At 41.6% G+C, this 14,796-nt stretch overlaps 1 protein-coding gene across 1 annotated transcript in view; it reads left to right on the top strand.

Annotated features, from left to right (window-relative positions):
- The first annotated feature begins 1,933 nt into the window (after positions 1-1,933).
- IPCEF1 (interaction protein for cytohesin exchange factors 1) overlaps positions 1,934-14,796 on the top strand; it is a 43,990-nt gene continuing 31,127 nt past the window's right edge. Inside the window, exons 1-3 of the mRNA XM_009324153.1 lie at positions 1,934-1,957; positions 8,007-8,043; positions 8,719-8,888. Of these exons, the coding sequence (XP_009322428.1) occupies positions 1,934-1,957; positions 8,007-8,043; positions 8,719-8,888 (231 nt within the window). The remainder of the gene's footprint in view (positions 1,958-8,006; positions 8,044-8,718; positions 8,889-14,796) is intronic.

The following is a 14,796-nucleotide window of genomic DNA, read 5'->3' as shown; positions in this document are numbered from 1 at the left end:
TGCCCTTCTGAAATGTTGGTTTTGCAACAGTTGAGTACACTTGAGCGGACATAAAAATCCTAGTGCTATTTCACAGTGCAACTAATCTTACTCAGGTTGGGTTTACTTAGGAGAAATAAACTCAGGTTATGTGTATGAGAGTTATTTCTGCAGTGAACGTGTGATTTTTTTTTTAATAACTTTCTTTACACAGGGAATAATAAATTATACTCTTAACTAGAATGAAACAGAAGTCAGTGCTGCTTTTGAAAATTGGATGCTGGCTCAAAGATTGCTTATCCAGTTTCTGGAAACTAAAGAAAAGTTTGAGTTAAAGTCACTGAGAAGGTTCTGCTGAAATCCATTCAACTCCTTTGGCACAAAGCACGCAGGCGGAAATGTTTCCTTGCCAGTTAACTAACACTTGTCCTCTTGCTCCTGGTACCGTGGCTGATTCAAATCTGTGCAGTTTGCATAATTACACCCCACCCTCCCCAAACCCAAAGCACACATGAAATGAAGAAATGACAGGAAAAAGGCCACATGTCACAATAATTACTATAATTTGGTCTGTTATTCCCTTGCTTTCTGGCTCGGTATTTGAGGCTCAATGTTAATTTGCTTGTACAACTAAAGGTGTTTCCTCTGCTTGTTTATACTAGCTATGATTTCTAAACATCCTTGAAATTATTTGCCATAACATCTCTCCTCATCATGATATTACTTCAATTTGAGCCACTTATAGAAAGTGCTTCTTTCTATTTTTGAATAGGAACAGTTGGGAGCCAGAAAAATATGTATTTGTTTGCCTTTCTATTTTTGGTTTGAAATTGCTGGAAGCCAGTAGGTGGGTTTTTATTTTCTGTTTTAAGATTTTATTTTCAAACTAAAACAAATATTATGTATGAGGAATGGCACATATCTTAAATTACTGGTTTTAGTAACAGGAAAAATTTCTTATTAGAAATTCTTCTGAAGTGTGGCTCTATTTCTGGAAATCCTTTCTTGCTCACTTCAACAGTCTTATATCCTCTCCCATTTCACTCAATGATTCTTTCATATGCAGAGGGGTGAGTTTTATAGGAACTTTGCTGGCACTAAAAAGTTGGTATGTTTTCCTTCATCTTGTACACTGCACTGATTCTTTTGTCATCTGTCCATCCTGCCAGCCAAAGGAAAATCACATAGGAAATTGACTATTGGTTGTGTATACCAAATGAAATCACCTGAACTGTCACCTAAATGGATAACTTACTAACTTTATGTCTTTGGAAAATAAACCCTAGTGTCTACTGTTGAACTGCACAGATTTTGCTCTCCAGAATGGAAAATTGCAATTCATTGTAAAAGGGGTAGTCCAGTATGAGATCTCATCCTGTTCAGGAGAGCCAGCAGATTCCCAGTGTTTTCTGGGAATTCTAATTAGGTAATTACTCAGCTAAAGCAGAAATCAAATTCCTATAGATTTCTTTGAAGTAAAACCCAAAATGAACACACACCCCTCCCCGTTTTACTTATTCTCGATGCATTTCCTAAAAAAAAAAACCCCACCCCCCTCCCACCAAACCAAAAAAACCCAAACAAAAACTCCCACCCAACACCAAAACCCAACCCAAACAAACAAAAAGCAACCCTCCAACCACATCCATGAGCTTTATTCTGTTTATTTCATAGAAAAGCTTGGATGGCTTTGAGTTAGTGTTCCTTATCACTGGTTGACTTCTAAATCAGTAAAATCAGTTCACATAATATAGCATAATCTTTGGAAAACGTCTTTTTTTTTTTTTTTTTTGAGGGGGTGGGTGGAGTGTGGAGGGTAATGGAAGGTCAAAGTATATTAACAGGTTTTTTTACTCCACTGCCAAGACTTAAGTTATATGAAAATATAATACAGAACTTAAGTAAACAAAACTTTCTCTTTTTACAGCTTTCCCGCTAAGCTTTGAAACCATTCATGGAAGCTGATGGCAACACTCTCGTAAGTATAATTGAAGTTATGCCAGAGCTACTGATCAGCTGAAGAGGTCATATGTTGGGGTTGTGTTCTTGTAATCATAGAAGACTGTGGATAACATCAATATCCAAACAAGATCTTGCTTACGGGCCAGACCAAGTGGTGAGACTGCCACAGGCTGTCCCAGTTCTGCTTTAAGGATGAAATGAAGTCGTCTGTATGGGCCTGATGCCAGAGGTGCCCTCACTTCCAAGTCCTACCCCTCAATAGATGAGAAAGCAGTAACTTAGGATACATGAACTTAGCAAAGGATTTTCTTAGCCACATGTCTGTCTAACCCTTGAGAAGCTTAGATGAACTGTTGATTATAGCTGCCTTTGGTGCCTTCTCAGACTCACGCATTGTGGGTTGAACTTCGAGATATGAAGTCTGGTCTTCAGTATTAGCCAAATGCCCCTGCTTTTACTTGTAGAACAATTTTTTTTCGTTCCCTTGAAACAGCCTCATACACCTATTTCACCCCATTTTTTTTTCTCTTGGGGAGTTTGCAGGCTGCAAGCCCCTCAGTCTCTAGGCAGAAGCACCCCCTGGGGTGACGATCCTTGACTGTTCCTGGCAGCTCCCCAGAGGGATGCTGCCGAACCGAGTTTGGTTCCCAGAGACAATTGCTCAAGGCCACCTATTTGGAATGGAGGCTGGAAATATGTAGCCCCCATGCTATATATTTGCCAATCCTTGCTGTTGGGCAAGGACAAGATAAAGGGAGCCACAAGGGTGTGGACCCAAGGAAGCTCTAGCAGCTTCTAATGATTGTGATCAGCTGCCCCTGACCCAGGGTGCCTGGAGCCTTTGATGCAGCTCCCTCTGATTAGGGAGGGTCAAGCACCCTTTAACTGGTGCTCAGGAGGGACCTATCTAAGAGCCAGGCCCAGAGCACAGCCAACAGACCCAGCAGTTTGTGCAGTGGGGTGTGAAGGAGGAGTGAAGTAAAGGGGCCTCAGTTGAAATTGTGCTGCTATAACAGTCTTAGACATGGTGGTAACAGGGCAGTTTCCCCAATAGACATGGGAGCAGCTGTCTCTGCTAGGGCAAAGACTTCCACACAGACTGAGCTTCAGATGGCAGATGCAGCCTTCCAAGTCTCAGACTGCAGGAAGTGCCTGGGACCTCTCTCTGGGGCCAGGAGAGATGGCCCTCAGCCCTGCAGGAGGTGCGCTGTCTTGGAGGAGCTGTGCTGGCAAGTGGAGCAGATAGGGGAGGAAGTGAGAAGGCTGTGCAGCATCAGAGAAAATGAAAGGGAGATAGACAGGCTCTTCTCTGAGACACAACAGCTTGAAGAACCGCAGTCCCCACCTGCAATGGAGAAGCAAGCAGTGTCTACCCCCACTATCAAAGTAAGCAAAACCTCTGGTGAAGGGGAAGGATGGAAGTTGATGACTTCTAGTACCAAGAGGAAGGCTCCTGCCCCACCTAAGAACTTGTAACTGCAAAATAGGTTGACTGCCCTAAAAATTGAAGAGAAGCCAGATGTGCCTACTCGCAAAGGACCTGGTTCACCTAACTGTAAACCATGCAAGGCTACCAGGAAGAAACGGTGAGTCATCACAATGGGTGATTCCCTGCTGTGGGTGACAGAGGCACCCATCTGTAGGCCCGACTGACCATCTAGAGAGGTTTGCTGCCTGGCAGGGGCCAGTGTCCAGGATGTTGTGGAGGGACTGCCAAAGCCTGTCCAGCCCTCTGACTTCCACCCCCTACTGTTATTCCATGTGAGCACAAATGATACTGCCAGAGGAAACCAGTATATGTTGGGGGCCACCCAGCTGGAAAGCAGCTTTGCAGAAAAGAACCTGGGAGTCTTGGTGGACATCAAGTTGAACGTGAGCCAGCAACGTGCCCTTGCTGCAAAGAAGGCAAATAGTATCCTTGGCTGCATTAAACAAAGTATTGCCGGCAGATCAAGAGAGGTGATCCTTCCCCTTTACTCAGTGCTGATGAGGCCACACCTGGAGCACTGTGTCCAGTTCTGGGCTCCCCAGTACAAGAGAGACAGGGACATACTGGAGAGAGTCCAATGAAGGGCCACAAGGATGATTAAGGGACTGGAGCATCTAATATATGAGGAAAGACTGAGTGAGCTGGGACTGTTTAGCTTGGAGAACAGGCTCAGGGGGATCTTATTAATGCATGTAAATACCTGAAGGCAGGGTGCAAAGATGGTGGAGCCAGGTTTTTTTCAGCGGTGCCCAGTGACAGGACCAGAAGCAATGGGCACAAACTGAAACACAGGAGGTTCCCTCTGAACGTCAGGAAACACTTTTGTATTGTGAGGGTGACTGAGCACTGGCACAGGTTGTCCAGAGAGGCTCTGGGGTCCCCATCCTTGGAGATACTCAAAAGCTGTCTGGACATGGTCCTGGACAACTGGCTGTAGGTGGCCTTGCTTGAGTGGGAGGGTTGGACTAGACGACCTCCAGAAGTCCCTCCCAACCTCAACCATACTGTGATTCTGTGGAAAAATAGAATCTCTAAACTGACAGAAGTCTTTCACTGAAGTTGTCACTTCTTGGAGTGTCACTTCTTTGGTCATCGGTGGAGCCTGCCTGGCACAGAAGTGGCTGTGAACAACACTCAGTTGTACAGCTCCCTTTGCAACTGGCTCATGGGTGTATTTGCCAAGTGGAGGAGTAATGGATAGCAAGCTTGAAGCCTGCATTGTCCTGCAGGATCACTAGCCCATCCTGTTCAGTCCTCAGGTCTCAGTAAACTGATGAGTAAACCAAAACCTACCAAAAAAGATTAAAAGCTACCTTGTATTGCCAGCCTTGCACAAAAATGATGACCCTCCTAAAGCTGCAAATTAACTGTAACATTTTCAGAGCTTTCTGAGGATTATTGCTCTCAGATTTTCCCTGGTAACAAGAAAAGCTAGAAATAGATCTGATTTTTTTGGCTTGTTTTTCAGTTGAACCTGTGATAATGAAATAAATAATTTGCCATCAGGAAATTGAGATTTATAGAGAAACATCCACCATGGCCAGAAGCATAGTAAAATCATGACGTTTGGTTCAGTTTCAGATTGTTCCAGTGACTATGTCTGGTAGTTACAGTACATTCACATCTGAAGCTGCTGTTACGCCCCTGGTCGGTACCATTGGTTTTACTGGCAATAACTCTTCCTTCCACAGTTTTCTCTTTGTTCTGCACTGGTGTTAATGTCTCCTACTAGGAGTGAAACTTAAAACTATCTCTTAATCAATGTTCACCCAGGTTCACTGAAATGAAAGACTGTTGACTCTCATAGGCCAGTTTTCAGAGGCAGAAACTTTAATTTACTTCTTGAGGAAAGGTTTGCCTCTGGAGACTTGGTAATGTGTTGTATTCTCGTGGAAAACTGAATCCAAATCCTGCTGGTGAGGCATTTTATGAATTTTGTGGTAGATTCAGTTAAATATAGGTTTTCTATTGGTTTAAGATAATTTTTTTCAGTTTTACTGAAAACTGTTTGTTTATTTCATAAAATATCTGTCTGACTCCAAACACTGGTGCTTTAGAGGAAGAGGTTGCTTTTGTTTGTTCATAAATCAACAAAATTTGGGAAGGCAATTTTGTGAATAACACCGGATTGCATTGCTGGGATTAGAGGTTTCTCTTGTGCAGAACAGAACAGATATATTTTATAAGATGATGCTGGGCTTCTGAACAGCACTAAAAACATTTAAAAGTTGCTGAATTCCAGGTTTAGGATCAATCTGTTGAAAATTTATTTCAGCTTTCAGGAATACTGGGAAAGAAAACCAGAAATGTATCTTAATTCAGGAAATCTCACTCAGCAATGATTTTATTACAGATTTATCATTGATTTTATCCAGGCAAACTAAATGCAGTGGTGGCTGGGGAAACTGCCCTTCCTTCCCCCGTTAATTTCCCGACTCCTCCCACAAAATATGAAGAGATGGGGATCCATCACCCCTGTCAACTTGCAGCAGGATACCATCATTGCTGCTGAATAATAAATGCACACTTGTAAGTTCTTTTTGCTACCCCGAACTCTTACTAGGTAATCAGTTTTTTCCTTAGTCTGTATATAAAGTGGACCCTAACAGATGATTTACATAATATGGATATTAACCCTTTCTTGACAGATGAGCCATAGAACATGTTATTTTGTGTTAGGCCATCAATAAGGTTAGTGGAAAGATCTACTTCTTCCTCAGTTGTTTACAGAGAGCCACATCCTGTCTCAGTGTTGCTGCTCTTGTCGTACAACTTTATGTTGGTTAAAGATGAAATGACCCCACTGTAGTATCATGGCAAAGATGTGACGTTGCCCCACTACACGGTTTTTGTGCAAGGAGAGCTGATTCCTATTTGTTTTTCTTAATATCACTTTGGGTAGCTCTAAAGGAAAGTAATTAGTGTGACTGCATGACCCATTGATTCACTGAGGCCATATATTGTGTCCACACGTCCTAAATAGGGCGTTGCTTTCTTTGGAATGAAGACACAAAAGGTGGCCCATATAGGATGGGGAAATAGCGGAGCCTCCAATAGAGCCGTTGTGTTTTCTCATTGCTTTTCTTTGTCTGTTGTCATGGAGAATATTCTGAGAGAGAGGCAGGCAGTGGTAGAATTTAAAAAAAAAAAAAGAAAAAGAAAAAAAGGAAAAAATAATACGTGATGATTAAGCAGGAGTCTGGGATTATTCATTCCGGGTGAAGCCTCCCACAAATGAGTTGTTCAGGTCATCTCAAATAGGCACCAGATAAGAGCACAACTGCAATATGCGGTTCTGCACTCTGTGATACATGCTACAAAGATCACTGGTTAGAGAAAGTTCTAGCACTTGTAAATACTTATGGCAGTGGTCTCTTCTGTTTCCAGATGGTGTAGCTTTACTCACCTTTAATTTGCTTGTGAGAAAAGCCATCAAATCCTTCAAGAATGATATGAAATGGGGTTTTGTTTTCCTGAAAAGCCAGCTGGCTAGGCATAGGGGCTGCATTAGGGATGTTCACAGCGTAGCTCTGCAGCGGATCAGGTAGCTACTGGCTTTGCATAGCAACGTTGTGGCCAAGCATATTAAATCATACGTCACCTTATCCAGCATTTGTCATCCGGAGGCTTCAAAACCTTCCTAAAAATAGAAAAAGGTGAATGCTTTTGTTCCCATGCTTCAGATGGAAAGGTTGAGGCAAAGAGAAGTCAAGTGCTTTGTCCACAATCGCACAACCAACCAGCCTGTCTGGGGAGAATTTACTCCAAAAGCCAGACTTTACCTTTCTAATGACCTCTTTTTCGGTCCGTGGTCTTCTGTTTTAGTTTCATTTTCTATGTGTTTATGTGGGATGAAATATATAGACTGCAAATGAGTAAATAGAAATCAATTGTGTTATTTTTGCAGTGACTAAAACTCTCATATATGGCATGGCAAACTTCTGGCATATTTATGTTTTACAGTTTGAATAATCTGCCAGGTTTGCGTGTGTGTGTGGTTTTTTTGGTGGTTTTTTTTTTAAAGAAAAATATTATGAAACTCTTACATAGGGGGAAATACATTCTCTGCACTAAATAAAAAAAAGAGAGGAGTGGAAAATCCAATTTTTTTCTTTTTTTCAGGATTGCTTAGAATGAGCTAAAGGACAATCAAACACCTGGCATGTATTTTTAATCTCCCCACGTTTGTAAATCTCCCTCGTGGAGCGTAACAAAGCATTAAAATGCTTCTAACTTCTATTTTTTAACTTCTGAACACAGAATACAAGTCAGGCAAACACATAGCAAAGTGGAAGCTGCCTGTGGGTGTGAAACAGGAAGCGCTAGTAGATAGACACATGTATAATAGAGTTACGTTTGCTCTTGCTCAACTAGATATACATCAATTTTAATTAACACGTTTTATGCTTCAGCTACTAACGTCCCTTCAGCAGCGAGTGGGTTATGTGTTTCCATCCTGCATATACCACCAGCATCACCACCACGTCCTTCTCTAGCTTCCCCCTCCCCTTTCTACACAAATGTTGCAACACAATCTGAAATTTCCTCTTTTCTTTCCTTCCTGCATTTCTTGCAGGTTCCCTTGCGTCAGAAGACAAAAAAGAAAAGTCAAGGTAATGAGAGATTGTTTTTTCTTTTCTCTTCTGGATTCTTCTTTTGTTATTTTCTTAGTATGCCTTATTCTTGGGAGGGTGAGGATTTTATACTGCTACTCAGCTGGTGGAAGGCTGCTTTTTAACTCCACTGATTTTTGCACCGATTCTGAGAAAAATGACAACGGGCTGTTCCTTTGGACTAAATCCTTGTGGTATGTTAATTGAATCAAAGCTGGAAATCAGTGAGGTAGAATGAGCTGCATGCGCATACCCATACACACACACACTAGCGTTTTTCATGTACTTGGCATAATAGTTTTCTCTAGCTGACTTAAATAGATGTATTCTTTCCAGTGCAGCTGTGTGAAGGGAAATATATGCATGCTTCTCTTAAAAGGATCAAAGGATATAGTTTTAATTTACAAAAACTCATGTATGGTTATCTTAGCATTAATTAGTGTCTGCATTATCTATAGCTTACTATTTTGTTTTTGCACATCAGAATGCCTTTCAAATGAATGTGTGTTACTGTCATAGCCATTATAAAACTGAACAACTTCTAACTATATTTTAAGATATGCTTGGATGACTCGCCGAGATTGCTAAGTAAGGTTGATATCTTTAATTGGTAGCAACATCTTTCCTGGTAATGCACTTTTAAATAAGCAGAATACTGTATTTTTAATGGCACAGGGTTCTTTATAATGAGCCGACGGAGGATATCGTGTAAAGAGCTGGGGCAAGCTGATTGCCAAGGATGGCTCTACAAAAAGAAAGAAAAAGGAGCTTTCATTGGCAACAAATGGAAAAAGTTCTGGTGTGTGCTGAAGGAGTCATCGCTGTATTGGTACAGCAGTCAGCTGGTGAGTACAGCGTCCATCCAGCTCTGGGTGCCGGGCAAGCAGCATCTGCTGGCACAGAGAGAAAGGGAGCTGGGGTCACAATTTAAATGCACCCTGGAGACATACAAAAGACTGGGTTTATTTCTCAGCCCTGGCATTTCTTATAATCTGGGAAGTGTCTATGCAAATGTGAAACATGCAGAAAACTGTGTTTTCTAGTTCAGTAAGTACTTGTGAAATGTTAACTTGCTGTCTGTTCTGTCCTTTAAAGAGCTGCTCTTTGCAGGCATTGGTGGCATTTGAATTTGGGAAAGGTTTTCCTGGGTTAGGCAGTTTGCAGACACTCACTATCAAGACTCAAAACAGGAATGCTTCTTCACTTCTAATTAGTTTAATTTTCAGGAGTCTCTCTCTTGCTCCTCCCTCCATTCCCTTCCACGCCGAGATTAATCTGTTTATTTGTTTGCTTTTTTGTTTGTTTTTTTTTCCCCTCCTTTTTTTTCCTTTCTTTTTTCCCCAGTTTGCACTGGTAGGGTTGCAGGTATGACCACTGTCAGTCGGTGATGTTTTCACTCCTCGTCTTGCTGATGTCTCATCCAGATCATTGTAACTACAGGTTCTCATGTTCTGTCAAATTTTAACTTCCTGCTCTGATGAGTCAATGCTAAAAGTCAAATCTGCAGGAGGACACAGTGCTTTGAATTCAAGGTCCAGATTTCTGTTCAGAGGATGAGCTGTCCTCAGGACAGCCCGTATAGATAGCATTTCTCTTCCTGTTGATCCAGCCCAAATAGCCTACTCCACTTACAGTGTGAGTTTGAGACGAAGAACGGCAGGCCCTGAATTCCTGTAATCAACTGAAGAACTAGGAATTAAGAAATGAAAAAGGGTGGGTGGGCAGGAAGACATAGTGAGAAATCCAGTGTAACCCTTTTAATGAAAGGTTGTGACTGAGTGCAAAGCAGCAGTGAGTCCTAGGGAACAGCTGGCTTTACTCCAGGCTGTTTGCTACAGCTCGGCTTGATCAGGCAGAGATGGTGTCTTGCCCATCCTAGGAAGATTCAGACATAATTATTCTCTTCACTTTGCTCTCTTGCACTGCTACCTCTAAAAAAGTTCCTATCACATTCAAATGATGGACTGCCAGAGCCCAGAATTGGGGTGTGCAGAGGATTAGGGGACGCCAGCCAAAACATAGGTTGAAACTGAGAAGCTTCAGTGTGGAATTGTGGATGGGCATCAGGTTTCCTAAATGCAAATGGGCTGCTCTGGAAATCAACATCTCCCAGGCCCAGCAAAGGACGAAAGATTAAAGAAACCGTTATTAATTCTTAGACGATTTTAAGAATTTAAATGCAATCTGGATTGTTTCCACTTGTTTATTTCTATTGCAGTAATCCCCATTAAAAATCTTGCTGTTTCATTCAAGCAAAAAATAAAATAGTTTAAACCATTAAAAAACAAAACAAAATCCTAAACAAAACTTTACTCAGGTAAAGAGTATTTCACATTCTCCCTTCAGTTGTGGGTATAGTGTTGGGTTTTTTTTTTAACAGAATAAAAACTTTAACCTTTCTTAAATGGCATTTAAAGATGGTATTAGCTATTCTTTTTTTGGGGAAAAGTGAAAACAACTCTGCTGGTCTTGGGCTGTTGTTTTTTATGGTGTTGTGGTAGTCTGATTTAGCTTCCTTTCAAGACCAAGTCAAATACATGCATGAGAGAAAGAGAAAGAAAGAAAAGAAGAAAAAAAAAAAAGGCTTTGTTTTTCCAATGCTTGCAATATTTCTGCTTGAAAGACATGGCCTGGCAGGTATACTCATCAGCTGCATTAATACCCTGCAAACCCTTATTAGCATTGACTATTCTAAATCACTGCTTGGAGTTATACTTCTGGGCAAGCAGTGTTAAGAAAGGTGAGCTGGCTGGCTGACATGAAGTTGGGAGGCAATAAAATGAGGCAAGACTAGGCAAATTTTGCATTCGAGGAGGAGAAGGGTGGTGGGGGAGAGGAGGAAAGTCATCCAGTTCCTTTACTTGTTGTGGCCTGGCTAAATTCCCCTCTCGTGATCCAGAGAAGCCATGGTCATGCTGATCCCAGTGCTACTAGACAGCATTCGCCATTTGGTTCATGCCTACTCTCCTGCTGTCACTGATGACCCAAAATGAGCAAGGCTGAAGAACGAGTGGCAGCCTCATTCCAGTTTATTTCACATATTCTAAAGAGCTCATATGGCTTCAAAATACTGTGGCCTTATGTCAGCCCTGACTTCTCACCTATCACAGTTCTTGTAAACATGCTAGCTGGTAGCACCTCTTTGCTTTCAACTTCTGCTGACTTTTGCACACTATTTTGCATTAAAAACCTGAGGTTTCTTTGGACAACTTAAACTGCAGCCTCTGCATGATTGTAGATTCAGGCAACGTTTGCAGAATGGCAGTAACTAGGGGGTGTGGGAAGGAGAGGAGGTGTCCTTTGCTAAGATCTGCTTATTTAAATTGATGAGACCAGAGCCATGCTCAGAGTCATATCTGAGATGAATCAGACCCATTGTGTTTTCACAAGTATTTTCACCTCTAGATTGATAAAGCAGAAGTAGCAGTGACATATTCACTGGCTTGCTTGATATTTGTTTTTACTGGCTTTAATACTGTCTGCACTTCCACTGCCTTCAGTGGAGTCAATCCTTGGTCCCAACGGGCCATCCAAGATGACGATCTGAAGTTCATAGTTGTGTTGAAAGAGGAGGAGTCCTGCTCCTCATGTGCCCGAGGCTTCCCGTGACAGCCCCTCTTCGGGGCTAAAGTGAAACATGGGTGGTGGTGGAGGAGCGGGGCTGAGGTCGAAGCAACTGGGGCACGCTAGCTGCCTGTAGCTCTGCCCAACCAGTTTCATTCCTGTGAGAAATGAGCGTGTTTTGTTTGCAGCTGTGTGGAAACCGCAGTCAACCAGACACTGGCAACTGTAGCATAGCAACAGGGTGCTGGACCTAACCTTTTTTTTCTAATGGAGATGGAGAAAATAGGGAGTGGGTGGGATTTGTATGGGAATGTGCGTTGTCCCGGATTTGGGTAGGTAACCTCAGCTGACATCGTGTTCTTGGTGAAGTCTGTCTTCAGGCACCTCCAAAGCTCTGGATGTTTCTGTCGCTCTGATTTAATTTGCCTTCAAGCTCCTCTGGTTCTTGCACATGAGGCAGATTGGGGGAGGAGATATAGGACACTTGTGGTGACATTTGCAGACAGTAGCTCCTTCAATGTAAAATAAGTTGTGAAAGCCACAGCTCAAAAGAAAAAATAATAAAATGTCGAGAAGGGTCAGCAACAGCTGATCAGACACCCCGAGAGTCAAGCTTCTCCTGCACTGAAAGCAAACCAGACCACACAGGCAAATCCAAATTAGCTTTCGATCAGCTAGCTGAGGTACTGGGAGTGGTGAAGTTAGGGCCCCAGTGGTCTCAGCAGGCTTGGGTAGACTGCCCTGAAACCTCTTCCCACGTACGCTTGCTCTTTCTATAAAACATGGATACCACATGAGGCAGGTAAACTTTTGTTTGCAGCATGGATGCACCCCCATCCTGGGGAGGGGAAGCTGTTTGGACTAGGAAGAAACACAGAAGGGTGGAAACACAGAAAATGTCAGAAAATGAATGTGAGCTGTTAGACTTTCTGGGTGCATTCAAGAACGCCGGATTCCTTGGACAACTGCTCTTCATTAGCGTTTGGTTCCCTCTTTCGAGTACTGCTCTCTGTAGGCAGCTGCCTTGAAGACAGGTGTTTAAAGAGGACAGTGTGTGATCCCGTCTGTCCCTTTAGCAGTTTTAGTTCCCATACTGAAATCCTGGAGGGAATCACTACTCCGGCATACAAAGAGGGGTAGAGGGAGAAGATCATCACATATAATTCCAAGCTCCTGGCTCCTTGGGCTTGTTGCGACTATGTTGGAGAGTGTTGGCTGGAAAGGGACAGAGGACTAAACGCCTCTGTCTTGTGGGTCTTTAGGATAGCTCGGCTGGTTTTCCAAGTAGAGTTGAAATACAGTTTTGCAGGATGTGTTAATGATGGTTGTCATGGGGATTCAGCTGAAAAGAAATATAAATATAAAATCAAAGGTTTTCAGGCTGTGATCTACTGTCACTATTTATCTTTGGGTTTTTTTCCCCGTTCACTGCATTTAAATTGGTCCCCAATCCAATAGCTTTGTCAGGAGCTGTGTAATTGCAGTCTTTTAAAACAGAAACCTTTCACATTTGAGTTATAGTTGCTGCTTACGTGAATGATAAGAAGTCATTTATGTCGGTTGACTGTGCTGAGGGCTTTGGAGACCTCTGGTCCAATATGTTACACAAATTTTTCACAGTCCTATATGTTGCCTCACTGGTATACTTGGCAGAGAGAAAAAAGGCTAAAAAGGCTTGAGGACTTGAACTGCTCCTGGGTCTTCTGGGGGCTGCACTGAAACACTGTGATGAAGCCACCAGGAGTACCCTGAATGGCAGATTGGAACTGTTCCACAATAACTAGATATTTTCAATTTACAGCACTATTTCTTAAAATCTTTCTGCATCATTACATTCACTTTAAATATTGAAAAAGGTCTATTAAATGATTTACTAAATCTCCTAAAGCCACAAAATTTAGACAATGTATTGAGGCAAGCTAAAAAGGACATTAGACTCTTTCATTGGATTCATGCATTACGTTTCATAAATGTTTGAATTTTTTTGAGTGAAAAGCTTTTTCTGTGAAAAAGTGGTTACTTTCTTTTTTGCCCCAAGCATTTGCAGAGACTGTTATTATTGAAATGATTTTCCTACAATTGGGCATAGCAAAAAGTGCAGATTTATCTGTTAGGCTAACCTGCATAAAAACCACAAGAGATAAGTTTATTCTTTTAAACATCCTGATTAAATAGGAAACAGGTCAAGGTTCTTTTGATCTGAGTTTTCTAGGGCTATTTTACAGCATTGCAATAAAATCTGAAGGAAGTTTGAGTGAAATGTGTGAGTTAAATAATAGCATGCTTAAAGTCCCATTAAAGATAACATTTCAGAGAAATGAAAACATTTAGGACTTCTATACACCCTAATGTTTTAAAATGTCATTTTTATCCCAAGAATGACTGAAAAGATGACTTCCACATGTTCTGTTCCTAGTGGTTATTTGGAATTCTATTTGCTGACTGTAATAATGCTTATAAGGTTTTACTGTTATGTTTTGTTTTCCTTTTTTTTCTTCCTTTTTTCTGATAATTATGGAACTACATACCCATCAAAGCCCTGTTTTCTGTTACATAGATGGCACATCTGAGATGTGTACCAATAGTGCATTTAAGGAAAACAAAAAAAGACATGTGGTTCCTAAAATTCACAGCATTATCCTTCTTCCTTTCACTCATACACAAATGAGCAAATGTGAAATCACTGACAGAATTCATATAAAGCCTGACTACATTGAACATAATCTTTCACCAACTGGAACATGCCAAATACTGCATAAGAAGTCTGGAGATTTCTCTGTTGTAAAACTGGTAAATGTAAATTATTGAAATCAAAGCCTACAGACTTATTTCCATTAGCAATTTAGAGAGTATTCCTCTAATTTAGATACTCATTGGATATGTCAGTGGTTCAAGTCCAAGTTCCATCCCCACATGGGTGGAAGCACCCCAGGTGAGTGTTCCCACACTGGCTCACAGGATCCTGATAATTCACTAGCCCAATACAAAATCTGAATGATCAAATATTTGTATAAAGTAAAACTGAATTGACAGCAGAGACAGTGACTTATCTAATGGAGTTGCGTGGACTTAATCTCCTCATGAGTGTCTGTGCAGCACCCTAAGCAATTTATGGGATGCAGTCTAGACCAATGACTACTGCACCAATAGATGAAACTGGCTGAGCTGTGATTGCAGTCATAACATGTA

This window comes from Pygoscelis adeliae, unplaced genomic scaffold (assembly GCF_000699105.1).
Source record: "Pygoscelis adeliae isolate BGI_AS28 unplaced genomic scaffold, ASM69910v1 Scaffold105, whole genome shotgun sequence".
NCBI classification, from domain to species: Eukaryota; Metazoa; Chordata; class Aves; order Sphenisciformes; family Spheniscidae; genus Pygoscelis; species Pygoscelis adeliae.
The sequence above is the reverse complement of the archived record's forward strand: the minus strand, read 5'-3'. Positions and strand labels throughout refer to the sequence as shown.